This window comes from Vidua chalybeata, chromosome 4, assembly GCF_026979565.1.
Source record: "Vidua chalybeata isolate OUT-0048 chromosome 4, bVidCha1 merged haplotype, whole genome shotgun sequence".
Lineage (NCBI taxonomy): Eukaryota > Metazoa > Chordata > Aves > Passeriformes > Viduidae > Vidua > Vidua chalybeata.
The window spans coordinates 30909157-30929863 of record NC_071533.1 but is presented as its reverse complement, the minus strand read 5'-3'; the positions used below and the strand labels follow the sequence as shown (position 1 = coordinate 30929863).

At 36.4% G+C, this 20707-nt stretch overlaps 1 protein-coding gene across 1 annotated transcript in view; it reads right to left on the bottom strand.

Annotated features, from left to right (window-relative positions):
- Positions 1–201: 201 nt before the first annotated feature.
- The window catches only part of GUCY1B1 (guanylate cyclase 1 soluble subunit beta 1), a 42115-nt gene continuing 21609 nt past the window's right edge, over positions 202–20707 (bottom strand). Inside the window, exons 5-14 of the mRNA XM_053940371.1 lie at positions 20491–20688; positions 11673–11903; positions 11138–11254; positions 10393–10526; positions 9494–9691; positions 7564–7801; positions 6577–6717; positions 5276–5430; positions 4841–4967; positions 202–1520 (exon numbers count right to left, since the gene is read on the bottom strand). Coding sequence (XP_053796346.1) covers positions 1497–1520; positions 4841–4967; positions 5276–5430; positions 6577–6717; positions 7564–7801; positions 9494–9691; positions 10393–10526; positions 11138–11254; positions 11673–11903; positions 20491–20688 — 1563 coding nt within the window. The 3' untranslated portion in view covers positions 202–1496. The remainder of the gene's footprint in view (positions 1521–4840; positions 4968–5275; positions 5431–6576; positions 6718–7563; positions 7802–9493; positions 9692–10392; positions 10527–11137; positions 11255–11672; positions 11904–20490; positions 20689–20707) is intronic.

Here is a 20707-nt window from a genome sequence, read left to right as displayed (position 1 = left end):
TCTGAACACTACTTTAATTTGAAGATGTGATCCATTAACCTTAATATGTGAGACACTTGGACATTTGCAAACATTGTAACAAATGCCTCAACAATTTATTTAAATATGAACTGCAAATTATTTAATGGAGAAAATACTTATTTTGTATCAAACAATGAAATAAAGATTTCTACAAAAAGAAAATCACAAGATTTCTAGAAGTCCGTGGAAAAAATAATTTATTGCAATTTCTTTTGCACATTAACATGAAACATTTATACATACATATTCTGTGCTAATAAGATATACTAGATATAGACAATTTTTATACACAAAGTAATTCCACTATTCTATTTTATAATGCAAATATTCAGAAATGATCAGTCAGATAAGAACAGATACTATTCACATGAAATTGCTCTATATATTAAAGTTATGGAAGGGCTATGCATCTGAAAACTTGTCCACTTTTACTAACTGTATCAGCTGATGAAACACACTGTATCCCTTTCCAAGCTTTACATCCCTTAATTATGTCATGATGCCTAGAATATTACCAGGTCCTCTCAAGGAATAAAATAAGATCACTTCTGAAATGAGAGAGACCAAACCAAAAGGCAAGCACGTCAACCATGTCCCAGCAGCATGCCTTCCAATTCCAGGGGCTACATCAGATGAGAATGAATGCACTACGAGTGGTCTAAAATTGTCCAGCAATCTATTATTAATATGACAATTTAATTAGTTTATATAAATCAATGAGAAACACATTGCAAGTGAACAGCATTTCAGTAGAAGTACATTGGCACATGCTTCAAATGGCAGTATCAGAAAAACAGCTGCCCCCTTCCAATACAGAAGATGTTTATAGTGTCCACAAAGGAAAAATGCAGGATGACATCAAATGAGAAACCTTTTTCTAACCAGGAATTTACAGAGCATTAAGTGTTATTCACAAAATGAATGAGAAGCATGGTAATAGCAGAACGAAATCTGATACCATTTATGCGATAATTTTCGTAATGCTGCTTTAGGTTTTTTTTTTAATGTAGTTCCTTAGGTTCATTGTTCTGCCTATCAACTGAAATACCTATCTTTCAAGAAATGTCATCAATTCACATAACCACAGTACTTCAGAGATGAAGATGAAGATGTGAAGCATCAGATTGAAGTGGTTAGTTGTGGCGTGCATACTAGATGGTTTCATTCAATATTATCTGGTGGTAGGAATGGTCACGACTGACATGCAAAAATGCATATCAAAAAAAAGGAAAGCTTGAAATACACGCTCATAGCAGAGATATAACAGTACCAAACAATAAGGACAAAAAATTAGCAAGCAAGCCCGGAGAAAAATGGTAAGTATGACTTCAGGAGTAGGGCAAAGGACAATGGTATTGCACATGGCAATGGGAGATATAATGTGAAAGAACATCCATAACATAACCTTACTGCCTGGCACCCTATTTGGAGACAGTATTGCACCCTATTCAGCGTCCTCTTCCTCTTCCCTCAGCTCAGAAACCATCTTGCTTTGTTTCCTTGAGAGCATGCAAGCAGAATTGGAGAAGTAAGGAATTTTCTTTGAAGTAACAACATGGTGGGTTAATGCAGTGACAAAATACATTTTACAACTTGCAACCAGTATCAGTAAATAATAAAAATTTAAAAAAACAAAAAGCATAGGTAGCGCATGTATTTCTTTTATATGTCTTGTATGTAGGAATGAAACAATTCCTACATGCCCTGGTGAACTACCAGCTCTGCCTGAGATATTTCAATTTGTTCCCACCAGCAATGTGGGAACAGGGCAGAAGAGAAAGATATTAAAAACTGCAGAGGGAGTAAAGTTGCAGTCATACATCTGAGGCTCTTGGCAAGATTTATTTTTTACAACAAATCTGTTTCTTAAAAGAGAAAGTTCAGCTGAACCTCTGTTAAAATAATGACGATGGTAATAATTAATTTTATGCAAACAAGCAGATGCAAAGTGAATAATTGGTCACAGTTGCTTTGTTCTATGTATTTCTAATCCAATTCTACTTATTGCTGTACTGGTATCATGGAAGAGACACCAGAGAAAAAAAGTGAAGGAGCAGCACTCCAAACCAACACTTATTCTTGAAAATTAGGTCTTTCTCAGAAGTAACTGCTGCTCATGGGGACTGATATTAGAGATGTCAACCCAGGAATCAAGTTTGAGGCATGCTGAGCTGCTTCAGCCCTATCATTTTCTACCAGTCTAGTAGAGAAACAGCTTATTTTTAGCCTTGGTTTCACATCTCTTATGGCATCTGTAAACATTTTGTCCTTTTTCCTCACCATGTCCTTATTACTGGTCTTCAGAGTAAAATATCCTGATAGATTTGTAAATGCTGAGCTAATAACTCTCCAATGGATATAATGAAAAGAAAAATAAATCACTAATGTGCATCAATCCTAATTGAAGATATTGGAGGTAGAAAACTTCACAGTAAAAGCATAATTAGCAAGAGTATCTTCAGGATGATTTAAAAAATATTTTCATGCTTACTTCTATATGCCACTTCTTGCAATATTCTGGAGTGACCTTTCAGGAAGTTTACTATAAAGTTTCTGAATATATTTAAACATGCCCTTATTTATTGTTATGTACAGTCCCCCTGTACAATAAGTGGCACTGCAAAAAATAATACATTAGCATTCTGAAAAAAAATTCTGGAAAGAAAACCAAAACTACATGTCTGTATAAAACAAAGTGATTAAAGTTTAAAGTGATAAAACATACAAAGTTGGTTATCTGATTTCTGCTTTTGGATTCAAACAATTATGCACAGCCTATAAAGTGCCAGAAAAAAACATGAAGAGTATGTTCACAGGAGAAATAGTTCAGAAAATCTTAAAGAAATTTCTTTTGTGCATCTTTTGTGTATGGACAGATGAAATTGTGCAAGCAGTGGAAAAGAATCAAAAGGTTAGAGGAATATATTCTTTCACTTTTCAAAATCACTTCTGACAAAATGATTAGCAGTTCACATCATCACATCAGTGTATTTTTCTATTCTCCTATGCTCCCAAACTTAGTACAATTTAGAAGAGATACCTCTCTTGGGAGAAGTCCTTCTGTCTCTAAGAATTACAACTATAACTGAATTTCAGAATTAACAAAAACTAACAAAATTAGAAAGGCTTCTTCAGTGTGCTTAAACTGTGAGTCTTAAGTGCTCCTGAAAACCAGGCTCACAGTATCTCTCAGTCAGGTTTATTCCTGCCCCCATGTCTCCCTCTACAAAGCTCAATAATTGGAGAACAGTATCAGCAAATGTCTCTCAGGACTGCTGTGAGGATTAACAAAACCAGCTGTTGTACAATATCTCTGAAAATCTTAAACTACCTGAACCTTATATTCATATTAAACATCTGTTAGGCTAAAACAAAGAAAATACCCACCTGACTCAGTACCTCTCTGAAATTTACATTTAAAATTATAATTTACCTTAATACAAATGATCAGACATTTATAAGGCAGAAAAAAAAGTGAAAGGTGTTTAATTAAAATGTATTTTAAATACAACAATAGATTTGAAATAATGGTAGCCATGTGAAGTTATAGTTATCTTACTGTAGAATAAGAATATAAAAGTATTCTCAAAAGTGGCACCCAGAATATAATTGTAAGTAATATATATTAAAATACAGAAATAAATGCAGAGCTAAAGTACAGGGGGTTAATACTGGGAGTTACCATTAAAAAGTCAATATTCATATACTTGAATGGTAATAAATACATATTTATAAAAATATACTTAAGTGGTAATAAATCTGGATTAGATCTCCTAAAAAGCCTAAACAGTTTAACAGCCTAAGTTACATTTTCAGAAGTACATGAGCATTCAGACACATAATTAATTTCCTCTGACTTACAAGAATTATTTCAGCCAAGGTGACGGATGACTTTCATTATTTTAGTCAAGGGTGTTTTTAAGATTAAATACTTATCAGAAAACTCATTCTTTTTATATTGTTTCAGGGCAAAATTTAAGCTGTGTAAATTACTTTTAACTTTTTTTTCCTTCCTGTTGACATGTTGGATGGAATGTATGCAACTGCTCAGCTATGGCAAAGCAGCTGGCATACTGTAACCTCATTGTCTAAGTTTGTAGCACACTTTGAGTCTAGATTTCATTGGCTTTTACTGAAATTCTGGATAATATATGCCCAGAATTCTGAAACTGAGCCATAAGCTTAAAGGTCCCTCAGTGCTTGAAGAGCTTTACCCCACCTCATTTTGAGAAGACAACTTAGGCTGATATGTTATTTACAAGAAGTAGTTTTCACCCTGTGTATTTCTAAAGCGGGGCCTCTGCCATGCAGCAGTCTCTGAACAAGCAGGTGCCATCTGGGGTTAAGAGACCACCATACACATCGTGAACCTGCTTGCAAATAGTTGCTTGACTGTTGCCTAAATATTTGAAAGCACATTTTTTCACTCACTGCAAGAAAGCAAATGGCAAATTTTGAAGTGCTGATAACCAGACATGTCAGCTAAACAGAAACTGACATTATATTGCAAAATCTAGTACAGTGCAGAAATCTGTAAGAGGGAGATATAAATATTTAAACACTTGGCATTCCCTCAAGGACTTTTTGAAATCAAAAGTACTCTTTCAGAAACTGCACAAACTGCAAAGACAAATAATCAGGGATTTTCAAGTACTGTCAAGATAATAAATGTGTTAATGAAAGAGTGTTGCACAAAACTCTTCATTTTTTTTCTATGGAACATTTAGTTTTGCAAATGTAAATGGATCTCCGTGGTTTAGATTAAATTTTTAATGCTTATGTTTGGAAAAAAACAAAATTACACTCTAGTTACTCATACCTCTGTCTCTGTACTCTTTCTGGACAAAAACCAAACCTGCATTGGCTCTTTTTTGCCCTTCATAGAAACTGGACCTCTGTACTCCAGGTGGAACTGAGGATCTGAATTTTCTGGTGCCATAAGACACCTGAAATTGAAAGACAAAACATGTAAATGAATGGACCTTGCATGCATGCCACACACTATGTAAAATATTAAACATGCTACATGTATGTGAACAGACTATTAAAAGATTCAACTCTATCATTATTATATGTGCAGACCAATAACTGTATATTATAATGCAGTTTGCCATACAGTTTCATGAGAACTCACATACTTCAATAATGGTTGCAGGAGGACTGTCACTTTCAACTCCAAAAAAACTTTTATGTTATGCTGACAAAGTGATTTATTTTAAGATGTCAATACCAATAAAAATAATACATCACTCACCTGTAAGTATATTCAGAGACATTGATCTTCCCCTTTTCTCCAGTAGTTTCTGTTCTGCTTGTAAGATTGACTGTATTTCCAAAGAGACAGTACCGTGGCATCCTTTGACCTATGACACCTGTGACTACCTCACCAGTATGGATTCCTATGGTTATCTTTAGAGAGAAAAAATTAAGTTTGATTACTCAAAAGTAATGTAACTAATCTGATGCCTCTGACTAAACACAGGCAAAATGCCACTTAAATCTACTAGACTTTATTTTTCCAAAATGCTACTCCTGCTTCTTCAAAGCTTTGCATTTTTTGGGTTTTGTGACTTCTTTGTTTTTTAAGTTTAGTACAGTGTCGTGCCTCTGCCCTCCACATGAACAATCAGACTCTGTAATTTTCCAGCATGCACCCTGCTGTTATTATGTACTGTGAAAATAAAAAAAGAGGTGGACAGGGAGGCATACTCTGCAGGTTTGTGTTTAATGAGTGCTCAGAAGGTGCAGAAAAAGATGTCATGGTTCAAGAAAAAAGATGTTTCTCAAAGGAAAAATCATGGTATTTTGTATTCAGAAGGTCAAGAACAGAGGTCTGGAGAAGCTCATTCTTGTAGCACGTTACAGTTACTGTAAAGCCCCAAATCAAACCTTCTCGCTGCTTTGCTCTGTGATAAAGTGAAGTACACAGCTCTAAGCTAGGCGACAGAACAGCAGCATTCGTGTAAATAGAAATACACATTGCACGCGTTAATAGTTTTCTGCTCACAGCCTGCTGGTGAGGACAGTCAGTGCTGCTTGCCCAGGTCTCTGTCAGTGCTACATCTCCAGAAAGTCCCACAATGAGTGAAATTCCACTAATATACACTGGTGTCAGTAATCATTGCTGTACCTGTCTATGGACCTGTAACTCTTTTTTTTTCATGCAATAATGTCTCATTCTGACATGAGGATCTGAGGCGTGATCAAAAATATCAAGGAGGGAGTATTATTTTTCTGCTCCTTGAGTTGAAGAAGACTCAACAGATTGTATTTGATGCACAATAGGAATTTATTGATTATATTGAAATTATCAAAATACAGACATAAATGATGTGGACTTAAATGAGTCCTTTACCTTTTAAAGCACAATAAGCATTTTAAGGTCTGGGAACTGCACATGTCACAGCTACATGTGACTTCTCATATTATTTGTCTCAAAATCTAACAAGAAAAAAGCCCATCCCTTGCATGGACTGGGACTAGAGCATTATCTTATTTCGAAACATTATCATGCTGTCAAAGAATGGTTTTTCATTCAAGCCCACATTTACTAACCTGTACAGGCTCACCATCTACTTGAACTTGGCCTGCTATTTCCATCATATCCAAAGCCAGGTGGCAGATAGATCGTGCATGATGCATGCAAGGCTCTGGTAGACCACTCACTGTCATATACTTGTCCCCAACTGTTTCCACCTATCAAGACAGATATTTTTCAATTACTTCATTATTATGGTTTTTAGAGTACTAGAATTGATGTAGTGCTTCAAGACTGCTTCTCCTTTAAAAGAGTTCCCTTTCCCTTTCATTCAAATCACCCTAATTACTGTCATCTCTCTTGTTTTTGAAGGGAATTTATTGCAAACCCACAATGTAGCAGCTTACAATGACTGTGATTGTGTAAACCTGAGTCTTTCTTTTGGTGTCTTGTGAATGAAACTGAGCTCTATGTTTGTTCTGACTTACACCCTTAATTCACATGGTACAGGACATAAAATTCAGTTCTAGCAAAATCTAGGAATGATCTTCATAGATACAAACACACAAGCAAACACATGTACATATATATGGGATGCATATGAATCTATCTCTGTACCTTCCTGCTACCAGCCACATTTGCAACTGCACCTCACTCCTGAAGTGAATGGAGGAATGAAATTCACACTGAGTAACTGAATAGTAAGTTGTATACTAGGAGACCCAGGAATAGAATTGAAAAACTTAAAGCACAAGGTCAGAAGAACCACAAATGGCTTGTGTAAGTTCCCATCTGCTAAATGTGGAAGTATATTTATATGACCACCTAATGGGTGACTGCAGAAATCATGATGAGAACTTAGCACTTTATGTTCCTTCAGACATTTAGAGATAACCAACATACTCTTCTGTAGCTATCTAATATCAGGTAACACAGTTCAGACTGAGAACATTAAGTTTTTTTTTTTTTTTAAAGCCTAAAATCCAATAAGACTGGAAAAGACTGACACCATAGTAAATTATAGAAATGTAACAGATTAGATCCTTTAAAAATCTTATGCTTACCTTATAAACAAATGGATTCCTTCGTGAATCAGTCAGAATGTCAAATCTTGTGTAAAGATCATTTAAAAGATTGACAATTTTCATGGCTCCCTCTCCAGAGGCATGTTTGCTACAAAAGGCATTGAATCCCACAATGCCACTGAAAAGAATGGTGACGTTGTCGTAGCGCTTGGCTGGAACAGGACGCTTATGTCTCAGCTCATTTGCCACTGATGGTGGCAGAACAGAGTACAGCAACCTACACAGGTAAGGAAAGCAAGGCAAAAGTAAAACAGAGAGAATCTAGAGAAGGATGTTTACAGCAGCACTGTTTATATATTAACTTCCTACCCCCCACAGGGTTTATACCATACTCCCACCATCAACAAGCAATAGAAAAGGTGTTTACTGAAGAATATGTTATTTGGAAAACAGAACTGAACTACATCAGCATACCATTTCGAACACATTAATACATCTAAATTATCAACAAAATGAGACATGTATTACTAATTCTTCTGACATGATTTGTTAATAGTGTCTTGGATAATTTTTACTTTTTTCTGCCACATCCTCAGCTCATATAATATGGTTTTGCTCACAGAACCATAAAAACTGCAAAAAAGACCATGAAGAGATCAGTTTTCTATCTCTGATCAATTCATGCATTTCTAAATGCTTCCTATCTATTGTGCATGCTGCTTTTAGGGTCTACAGTGTCTTTTTTTTTTAATGAATAGTTTATATAATGTATTAACACTTGTTCATATTATAAATTATGCAAATCAAATCCAATCACACACACAGAAATTCACCTTATTCTTATGTGTCTTCCTTCAACTATCTAACTCCTGTCTTAACGTCCATTTCCCTCCTGAAGATCTCTGACTGTTTCACAAATCTTGAACATCATTTTGTACAGAGCCTCCTGCACAAACCCTCATTAGTTGTATTTTTCGCAAGTTCACTACTTGAGTTATAATTAGTGAATACTTTTGGCACATCATACAGTAACTGACACTATCTTTTCCAGCAGCTGCCATGAAGGCTAGAATTCCTGAAGATAAAATGTCTTTATAAAGGAAGCCAACAGGAATGAAGAGGAAGAAAATACTTCTTAGGCTTTGTTTTCTCTGGTTCTCCTGTCCATCCCTTTCAAGTATTTTTAAAATAATTTCCATTACTCCATTACAGAAAAAATGTATCTGTCAATAGAATTAATACAGAGATGGGACTGTGTTTTATAAACAAGAGTCAATCATGAACTCCATGCTACTTTTCACACGAGCTTTTGTTTAATTTGCCAGTCGTTGTTGAGCTGAAATGCCACAGACTAACGACATTTGAATTTGACTTTATAGTTATCTGTAGAACTGGATTTGGGGCCCAATGCACACATACTGTTATGTGTTATTTTTATGTACTTATATCTAGATAAACCCAAATTCATTCCTACAAATAACTATTACATCGAATTCGTATCATTAAGCTATTGCAAAGTTTCAGCTCTACACAAACTGTTTTCAAGGTTTATAAGATACTGTTTTTCTATTCTATTATACTGTGCCAGAAAGACAAAAGTTGGTTTACTGAACTCTGTCATATAACAGCACTTGGGCATTCATCAAATTCACCTTCGCTACAGTGACTGCATGGAAGTTTCCAAAATTTTAGGTAATTCACAAGTAAAAATGAATTGTCAGCTCATTTTTTATAACTTTTCTTGTCAGGGAGGGAGTTATCAAAACATCTAGGCATATAATGGCCTAGACTGTAGGTGACATTTGACAATCTAAATAAAGAAATACCCTATTAAATGTTCTTTCTTGACTCCAAAATTACCAGTCCTGATTGTCTCTGATATTCCTTACAAGATTCTGTTATTCTTTAAAGAAGGTAGCTATAAATAATATGTTGCTTTTTCAGCTCAAAATTGGGATTTGGTTCTTACGTGTCTGTCTTTTTCTTTTCATCTTCCAGTGCACGCAGTGTGTGCTGCAATCTGTCAGTGAGGATCTCAAGCTCCTGGGTCAGTTTATATTCCTCTCGAAACTGCTCTCCCAAAAGAACCAGATCACGGGTAGCATCATGCAATGGAATATCACTCAGATATAAACCTCTTCTGGTTAAATCATCCAAGTTCATCACACTGCAAAGCAGAGAAATATACAATAATATGGGTAAAATTAAACTTGTCAAAGGAGCATTTAAAACTCAAACAGCAGTCTGCTGAATAACAGTAGGAAGATGAAGCTTCTGAATTTGTGATGAGCTGTACAACATACCCCTTCTATGAAACACCTTATTTGTGATCATTCATTTAACCCACAGCTCTTGATTTTTGTGTTTAAATACAGAATTCTCACGAAGAGTTCCATGAGCATATCAAATGTACGTATTTCAGCACAAAGTGAGATTATGTAAAGAATCTTTCCATTCAATCCTCCACTCCAACCACTTCTTTATCACCCATCTATTACATTAAAACTACTGCAAAAATCCATGAATCCACATAGAAAACCAAACCATTGTCACATTTCTTAGGATTCTCTGAGTAAAAAACAAAAGATAAAACTTGTTAAAAAAATGGAATATAAGGAATAATCAATTGTACAAACTGGGCCAGGGCAAGCCAATGTTTATATGGCTTGCTCTGGCCATATAAATACTCAGTCAAGTTCCAATGTTTAAATGCTCCTACCTCTTTTAGTATAAACACATACAAACTAATTAAATCAATACTCGAACCAATGCTACCAATACTCTGTAGTACTACTCTCATAAGTGGCCTTAAAATTAGTAACTGTAAAATGAAAATCAATATTATAGAACTCTCTAGGTTTGAAGTACCTTGGTGAACAAAGAAAGAGAATGCTGTCTGCTTCAGGCAAGTAGATCATTTGCCCTTTCAGGCGTAAGCAGCTGATTTCTGTGCCAGTCAGTTCATCTTCACACTCCAACTTTTCCACATCCAAAAGCCCCTCCTGGTGATGAAAAGCCACCACTGTGTAAGGGCAATGGTGTTCTTAACAATAGTTTTGACAATAGTATTGCCTGTTCTGTGAAGTTCTGTCTGTGCCTGGAACCATCTCGAAGAAAACACCCTGGTTTCTCTCAGGTACAGTTTTCTTTAAATAAACAGGCTCCTTGATGTAGTACGTATTACTCTACACACTGCATCTGTTCATATCACCTGTCTTGTCTCCTGCCCTCTTTAGAGAACAGGACACAGACCTTTGTATGAACATACGGGTCCAAGCAAGAACACATTTCATATTTGTCTCCCATACTCTTATGAAGAAAAGTAAATGTAATTACCTCTCTACATTTGCTTTGATACAACACCATAAACTAGACTGGCCCCTTGCAGAGAAAGCATCAGACATGAAGTGCATTTACTTCACCATTCCTATAAAACATTCTGCTTAACAGCTACTCACAAATTTATACCTGTTATTCTCTCTTGGCTCAAGACTCAAAAAGGTCTGAGCATACTACAGAGAATTTTCTATGAAGACCTCTGAGCTTTCTGCACTTCTTATCTCTGCAAAGCACACTTCCTTAATGAAAAGCTGGGAAAATATTCTCTAGTTACCTTAGTCCTCAGTACGAAGACTGTATTGATATGGGAGAGGATCCCATGGAAGCTAATATCAATATGAGGCCGGACCAAGGAGAAAACTGACAACAGACTGCAATTTCCTGGCTGCAGCTAGAATATTAAAAAACAGAAAAAAAAAAAAAAAACAACCTGTTATGCTTTATAATAAAAAAATACATAGAGCAATTATATTCCATTTTCTTAGATGACAATACTGAATAGAAGAGAATATATACTTTATGCATATCTCCATTGAATCACAAGGTTTTTAAATTATTCTCTTACTCCATATGGATATGACCATAATGTTATGGATATGACCGTAACGAACAAAGCTGTTGTAAAATTAGGTTATTTTCAAGTCCTTTTTCTAACAAGAGAAGTACAATTTAGTAAATATTATACAATTACATTGGAATGCTGTTTAGACAGAGAATCCTAAATCTGTTTTATTCATCTCTATATTAACCTGTGAAGCATCTATCACTATGAATTTTCTATGGCTATCCATGCATAAGAATTATCTAACCTGTGGAAGGACTCTGTATATAGCATTGCCACATTGTGTGACCACCAGGTCTCTGTCAAATATGATGTGGAAAGGAAATGCCTTGCAGAAAGTATAGGGACTGATGCGAGACTCTTGGGTACCATTTTCTTCAAATCTGTCAAGGTCCTCATAGTAGTCCTCTTCTTTAGATTCTTTCTCTTCAATTAAAAATTGAATATGGTCACACTCTTCATTTCTCTGTTGAATAACCTAGAGAAATTAAGAAAAAATGAAAAACTGAAAATTCTGCTACTCATTAGTAACTGGAGTGCTACTATGGAGACAGGAATGTATTTAGAGGAGAAAGATAAATTCAAGAATCATATTCACATCTTGAAAAATACTGTATTCTAATAAGAATTTCTGATTTCATACTCTTTGTAATTCCAGGTGAATAATTATGCCTTTGCTTAGCTACAGTTGCTCTCTGCAAGAGTAACATATTGAAGATCACCCAAATACAATTTATTAAGCCTGAGTGAAATGCAAATCCTGAAATGAGGGGTCAAGGCTCAAGTGGTGCTTGCTTTTGCTGGTGCTTGCCAGAAAACAAGGTGGCCCCTTCCTCTGAAATGAACCTGTGTGAGCCTTGAATCACACAGAACCCTTGAACCCTTATTTTGATCAAAGCTGTTTGTAAGGTCTATAACACAACAGCAAATAGTGCTGACTGTTTAGTGATGACTAAATAGTGCTAAGACGGTGGGCATATCACTGACAGCAAGAAGGAAAATGCATGGAGCACATGTAGGATATACAGTCCTTATACATTCCAGTAGACTGCAAGATCAGAGCCAACAGACAAAGCCAAAAGCAATTACAATCTTCTCTGTGCTGTATTCCATATTAAAGGAAATGACAACAAACTAGAATCATCTACATCAGTGGAATATCAAAAAGGTGTCCTTAACACAGCATCACACTCTTCAGTAATTTTACTCAAGTTAGTAAAAAATATGAAATTAATAGGGATTATTTTGTTGCAGTGAGAGTCATGTATGGCAATATAATTTATGCTAATAACTAGTAGAATAACATCATTTACCCTGAGAAGCCAAATTTACCTCTTTTCAAACTTAATTAGACTTAATGATTGGAAAAGAACCATTCTATTTACATGGTATTGTTTAACAGCAATTTTCTGGAACATGTTCCACCTGATTCTACTTTCATGTTGACTCTGATCCTAAAGTCACTGAAGCAAGAAAAAAGAATTCTTAAAATTTCTAAAGCATCCTTATTTTGCCTTTTACACATAGTTTTAACCACAGAAATTAACAGTTACAATTTGAAAAGAAAACAGATATGCACAAACACTGAAACTGATCCCTAAGATGTTAAGTTTATTAAATATTTGATCTCCAGAACTGCCAAAAATAGAACTTGATGGGCTAGGGAGTGCTGATGCCTTTATTTGTTCCTATACAAATGAAGGAGTGTAAAACAACAAAACAGTATTTTATTGTTAAATGATGATTAATTTAAGGTGTTCTTTGATCTACAAATTGACAGCTCATTTGAAGGAAAGAGTGGCTTTTCTGGAGGACAGCGTGGAGGAAGAGCCTGATTTAGGTGCTCTATAGCTGTGTGCTGCATTATTCTTCTCCTTCTATTGCTTATGTAAGTAACTTAGAGAAAGATCAGCCTACTAAATTTATCAGCTAATGTAGGTACCCAAGGTTGGATGTACAAACAAATTCAAATGTTGATGATGAGAAAATCTAACTGCCTCAAGAAACTGTAGTGGTAATCCATATGCCAGTGTGTGACAAAGATAAGTGAGAAATTATGACCTAATAAGGGGTAGGCCTCAGAAAAAATAAATGGTGGTCATCTGAGGAAAACACATTAAGTGGGTTTGTCTAGGAGAATGGAACATAGTAGATGAACACCTAGTTTTCCTCTGAATTTAAAGGTTTTCCACATCTTCCTTTTAAATCATTATCCCTGAAATTTTGAGAGGCTGTGGTCATATTGAAGATTATCAGAAGGCAGTTAAGAGTCTTAGTTCTTACTTTCTATCACTCATGCACACTCCCACAGATTTTATTTTAATAGTACTGCTATTGTGGCCAGAGATAGTTGAGATTACGCACAGAAACCTTTTTCAAATTGCGAAGATTTATCTCTAGAACTGATCTATGCTTCCAGATCATTTCCAATCTTGGATCTTACTTCAAAGTGTTGCTCTTGCCACAAATGGAAAAAAAAAAAAAAAAAAAAAAGACCTGCATATTTTTGGATGAAAACTTTCTGAATTCAGAAAAAGCTGACTTTAAAGAAGCTAATAATTTTTAAGGAAATGTTCATATTAACAACACATCACTTTCCAGAGATATTATCTCCTTATAGCCATGTTACTCACTGCACAATAGTATTCTGTTACCAACCTGTACTTACAGACTTTTTTCTGCTACAATGCAGCACTTAACAGGTTCCTTTTAATAACTTCTCATTTTATTTCATTTATTAGAGATGAAAGATGCATGAGTAAACAAAACTCAGGCTTAGATTAAAAAAAAATCACCTATAAATATAGAACTGCTACATGCTTCAAGACATCTAGCTAGTTTGAGCCATGACCCTCTTGAGATCCTACAAGCTCACACAGTGACAAAGTCAGTCCTCACACATGCTGTGCTATTTTCCTAACCTTTATAGATTAGAACTGTGCCAGTAACAGTGAAAAGCTGCAAATTTCCAAAGCATCTTCAAGTTCATTTGAAAAACTATTTTTGATCAGACTCCAGGGCATCTAGAAATGCTTGCTGTATTAGTGCAACATGTTAGTGCAGTAAATGAGCACCAGGCCAAACACATGGACATGTGTCAGACCTACAAGATAGACACAGCACCAGCAGCACATTCCTGGTAAACATGATATGCTGTGGACATGGCTGATTTATGCAATTTTATTCTGATCATTCATGCACAGACACTTATTAACAGATGCTTTAATCATACCCCTCTCCAGGCAACAAAAACTACTGAAGCATCCCTAATTAACTTCCCAATGGGTATGCAATTTCATGATGTCTTTTCTGCTCACACAACTTACAAACTATCCAATCTTCCTATCTCATTACATCATCCACCTTGTCAGCAAATTCACCTTAAGCACCTTATGTCAACATAAGATGTTAAATTCTGCTCCTTCACCCTTGTACCTATAGATCCAACCTAACTGGCCAGATATTTGTCTGGTGTGAGGACCTGCCCTAGATACTCTGCTAAGTTTAAGTAGAATAGAACTTATCTACTGTTTCATTCTGCAAGCAAAGTTTGCAAGCCACACAATTTCAGTATCATTTAAATATTGTTGAAGAAGCCTCTGATAAATGCTTGGCAAATCAAAGTTCAGTCACAAAGCAACAAAGCCAGCAATCAAGTCTAATTCTTCCTCCCCCTGCAGTCTTAGCTGGTGAAGTGACATCAGTTCACAATGTCTAAGTGCTCAATCACCATAGTAACTGCAGTTAAAACTGAAGGGAGAAATCACTCTCTTGGTTTCAAAGAGAATATATAACATCTAACTGCTAACCTGCCTGTACCTTTCAGGAGATGTAGCTTCAGAGTGTTTTCTTGCCTAATCAAGGGAAAAGTCACACCAATATTTCAGGGAATGACAATTCAGAAAAAAAGTTATTTTAAAATGAGTGTGGTTTAATGTATTTTGTGAGCTTCACATAAGATATTAAATCAAGAAGTATTGCTGTGATACAGAATATATAATGAGCACATGCTATCTGTTAAGCTGTCACTGATGTGTCTACAAGACTCAGTTCTGTAGATCTGCGCATATCCCCAGGACACACTCAGTATTTCAGCATGGCAGGATAGAATGTCCTTGGACAGGGCTCTTTTTTGATGAGATTGTGAAAATTAATACAAAAACAGGGGGGTTTTGCCCTTTAAAAGTCTATACAGGATGAAATTTTTGATGTCTTCTGATCAAAACTGACTGTGCAACGCTGCTTAACAAAGTTCACTGTAACTGTTTTCAGAATGATCCCAAGACAAAGGAGTTCACTGCGGAAATGGCAGTGGAAAACTTTCAGTTTTGCATGCCCAAAGATAGAACCATGGAGATATCTGTCCCTGGCAGCTGGTTTTGGTGCAGACTGTCTCACTTCACCAAACCACTGTGCCTGGAGATAGTGAAGTTTACAGTTGCCCCAGTGCTAAAATTAGAGGCTGATCATGCTCCATGACTTACTTATCTTCACACACAGTTAGCATTGTAATGTGTGGACCAGTACTGCTTGTCTTCCATGACAAGTACCCAAGTAGTTTTTAGATCAGCTCTCCAGCTGGTCACATCTTCACTTTGTTTTTTCATACTGCCATTAGTAAGCCTGAAATTTCCATCTTGTCAAGGATCTCCCCTCTTCTTTTCTCATTTTATATTGTAAAACATCTTCCCTATGTAAAAGATTTTGATAGTCTGCCCTCAAATAACAGAACTGCAGAAGTCTGCTCTCCCAAATTTTTGGGCTTTGCTGGATTACGTACAACACTTTTAGTTGACCCATACCATTAGTAGGCTTGAGGGAATCCCTGTCCTGACTTCACCTTCAGAGGTCACCCTCATTTATATGCAAACAACCTCTGACAAGCGAAGCAAGAGAAGGCATAGCCAGTAGGCTGCTAACAGAGATCTCATGCCAAAGTTTGTCACCAGTATTATGATGATTTTTTAGTTCTCATACTGAGACTGGCAGAACATGAACATTCTTAGTGCATACACAAAGTCACCAACAATTTTTGAGACAATACCTGCTGCAAAAATGATTTTGTCTTAGTTCTATTTGCTAAAAATGGATTACCATATCAGAGAAGATAATGCAAATTGGATTTGAACTAATTAATCAATTAATATCAACTTGGGCTTTCCTGAACTATTCAACCGGAATTTTGAATCCAAGCTCAAACTGGTTTCCTTTCAGTGCTAATAACATCTAACAGAAAGAAAATTACACTTCCCCTCCACACCCCGTCCCCTCTTTCCTTCTGCACACACATACTCTATGTGTTAAAAGAGAATGTACACTTCCTGAAGGACACCATTCTGGAAAAAGGAAGCCCTACTTTATTTCAGAAGATGTATGGTTTTAGACACACACATATATATATATGCACACACAAGATTGGTCTGTGTGAGACTGAAGAAAGGTGACAAAATTCAAACTTTTTTCCTATTCAGCTATGTCTCCACCCAAAGAAACAATGTGAGACAAAACAAGAACAATAGTTCTTTAATATTTTGTTTCCCCTTGTGATCATTAGCTGGTTTTCTCTGCAGATTGAGGAAGGTGATCCTTCCCCTCTCCTCAACACTGGAAAGGCCACGCCTGGAGTGCTGTGTCCAGCTGTGGGCTCCTCAGTACAAAAGAGTTACAGAGCTACGAGACAAAGTCCAGTTCCTCTAAGGAGAGCTGCTAAGATGATCAAGGCAGTGGAGCATCTCTCAGAAGAGGAAAGGCTGAGACAGCCAGGACTGTTCAGCCTGGAGAATGGATGGCTCAGCAGGATCTCATCCATGCACACACATACCTGAAGGGAGGGTGAAGAGAGGATGGAGCCAGGCTCTTTTCAGTGGTGTCCAGTGACCAGACAAGAGGCAATGGGCACAAACTGAAACACAGGAGGTGTTGTCTGAACATCAGGAAACACTTTTCTACTGTGAGAGAGATGTAGCACTGGCACCTGTTGTCCAAAGAATTTGCAGTCTCCATCCCTAGAGATGTCTGAGCATGGCCCAGAACAATTGGCCCTAGGTGGCCAGGCATGAGCAGGTGAGGTTGAACAAAATGACCTCCAGAAGTTCCTTCCAACCTCAGCTATTCTGTAACCCATGAAACAAAATCTAACCACTTAATGAAACAAAACCAGCATCATCAAAAGCAATTATCTCTGCTACCACCTGTACAGAGACTTGTAATATATTAGACAAATTCAGCCAAAGTTTCATGAAAATACAGAATTAGAAGCATGTATTTTCTCAAGCAGATTTATATAAGCATTTGTTCAGAACAGATGGAGAAGAAAAGCGGATAACAAAGTATTAAACATCAAATTGCAGATATCAACATTATACTAATATAAAGAGAACTGCAGAACTTACTAAGTCAGTCCTGTGTTGGACTGTTATGTAAGTGGTTTGGATAAAAAAATTTGAAAGGACAACTCAGAAATCTCTTTTTGCAAGTCAGAAGATGACTCCCGTAATAACACTGGAATCTTTGAGCTAGGCACTGAAGTTTTCATCAGATTCAAAAAAAAGCCCCATTCTTCCTTAAGCAAAATTCTAACAGGTTCAAACCAAAAATTTTACAGTAGAGGCACCAATTGGTCCACAAAACCTGAAGGAATTAAAAACAATTCCATTGTTTTTCTGTGCTGTGCTGTTTCAAACAACACATTGCTAACAGACTAAAATGCAAAAGCATTAATTCACTAATTATGAGGCAAAGAATGGAGATGAAAGAAGTTGGTCTATTTTATCTCCTAGTCTCAATATTTTGGATCGTAGAGCCACCTAGTTATTACAATGCTAGACTTTACTTTAAAACCTTCACTCCATACCATTCATGATTAATATCTGACCTGTGTAGTAATGGAGGAAGACTTTCAATGTCTGTGGATAAGCTGCAAATTTCAGCACTCTCACATTAGAGAATAAATTCTCCCCTTATCTATCACTGAAGTTTCTGAGTACCTGTGGAGTACAGCAGTGTGTCATGTCCTAGAGATGTCAAGACATAGGCTTTATTAATCAGGAGAGGCATGAAAATGTTCAGGGTTAAGGGTACATGACTTTCTAACAGGGAAAAGTTTAAAACTGGGGTAACAGACAAAATAAAACAATATACACTTTCTTCAGTTTAGAGGTTAATACTGTTTTTAGGCACCTATGTGCTTCTACCTCAGACAGCCTAGAAGAATAGTGTAGATTTAAATTAGACTTTGCATTCATTTACAGTAGGTTTGACTAATACTATTAAGTATCTATTTACTTACAGTAAAACTGTAAAATTTCCAGAAAAGCCTAAAACAGTCAAATTAAAATAAGAAGTAAATACATAATAAATATTTAAACCTCTTTAGAACATATATTATTTGTGAGAAGTTCTAGATGGATATTAATACCATTTTCTCAGCAAAGTAATCTTCAGAATGAGAGGACAGTTTATCAAAGTTTGTGCTGCTAGCTGCTTTGGACAACGCAGATTTCTCCTCTACCCCATGGATCACTTTTGCATCTGTGTGGACCTCTGAGAGACAGAACACTAAACCACCTAAAGGAATATATGAAGGTAAAAAAAGTCAAAAAAAAAACCCTGCTGTTTTGAACCCAGCTCATTTCCTCAGTATAGTTTATTTTATAACTTGACACGAGTTGGAAGGCACAGCCAAACAAGCTGCTGTAGGACAAGCCTGAGCACTGAGAGAACAGGGACTGCTTAAGTTGCCTGTGCTACCAAAAGAAGTGCTTGTCAAGTGACAGCTTCAGCACTTTTGCAGCCAACTTTCCAACACAGTCCTCGTCTGTCTCAACACTTCAAATAAACAGGGATCTAAGAAGAGGATTGTTTTGATTGTGTTGTATCCTTCTGTATCTGATTACTAACACCTGCTGCAGAAGTTTGAACTTTGGTTTTCTACAAAATAGAATCTACACAAGGACACAAGTATATCACTACACTATACACAACTAGACATCTACTATAAACCTGAGCTAGCTTAGAACAGGAAACCTAAAAGGCAAATACTCCTATTCAGCAGTAAAAATATCTTTGTCATTGGACTACTTGCAAATCTTTTACCTGAGCAAGGTCATGCTTTGTGGTGAAATAATGAAAGGATTTTCTCAACAAGCATTCAATGAAACTGTGCTAGAAATGTAGTATGATTAGGGAATATTTAAGAAACCCAAAGAATGATTGGTGTATCTGCTTAGGTTCTTTTCGACTTGATGAAAAAAAAATTTATATCAGTTTCAATATTTCTAATAGAAAAAAGCTTTCATTTTTTGTTTCTCCCCCCACATATATCTACACCTTGGACCAAATTCTGATTTTATAGTACTACATATACAAGACCTGATCAATTAATTCTTTCTGTTGCTCTGTATGGGCAAAGAAGAAGCCTCTTTCTCATTTCACAAGCGACCGAGCAATCATGTCATTACATAAACTTTGTTACTGAGAAACATTTTTTTTCACTTCTGGGGCTCTAGGTACATATCCAGTCACTTCCATGCAATGACAGCAAGAAACCCACAAACATATCTTTTTCCTGGGAAGAACCTGGCATGCTGGCTGGGAGGAAAACACTGCTTGCTGCCCAGGCTTCATCAATGCACATCAGCCTCACAGTCTGCACACAGATGAACAATATAGGACAAAGAAGAAATGTCCATGTTCTCAGAGAACACAGTAGACAGTACAAAATATATGCCAAACATAAAATAAAAGGGGGGAAAAAGCATCCCAAATGTGCCAGTATCTAAATTCTTTACGTGTCCTCTTTACAATCCTTTTCTGAATGAGGGGATATTGTTCTGTACTGTTCCAGTCAGGTCTGCCTGCCAATAAGAGCTGGCCTTCTCAGCACATGGCTGTGTCCTTCAAGCAACACAAATGATGATGACTCTTCCCGAGAGTCAGTACTGATGCCACTTCTTCACAGAAGACAGCAACAGTGAAAATTACTGTTTGCCATAACTTCACTTCTGGTTTTCTTGTTTTTTTCTATTGATATAAATTTTCAATGAGTATATAGCTTCAGACATTACCTTCATATCTATTTCTGTACCATGGATCTGTTGAGCTACTGTTTTGATGATTCCAATTACAATATCCTGCAGACCTTCTCTTTCTGAATAATAGTGCAGAATGAGTCCCTTCCCCTTCTCCGCGTCCGTGCATCTAAAGGAAGGAGCTCGCATACCCGGGTAAATAGTAGCGAGGTGGTCATGCAAAGCATCCAAGTTCTGGAAGAAGAAATTAAAA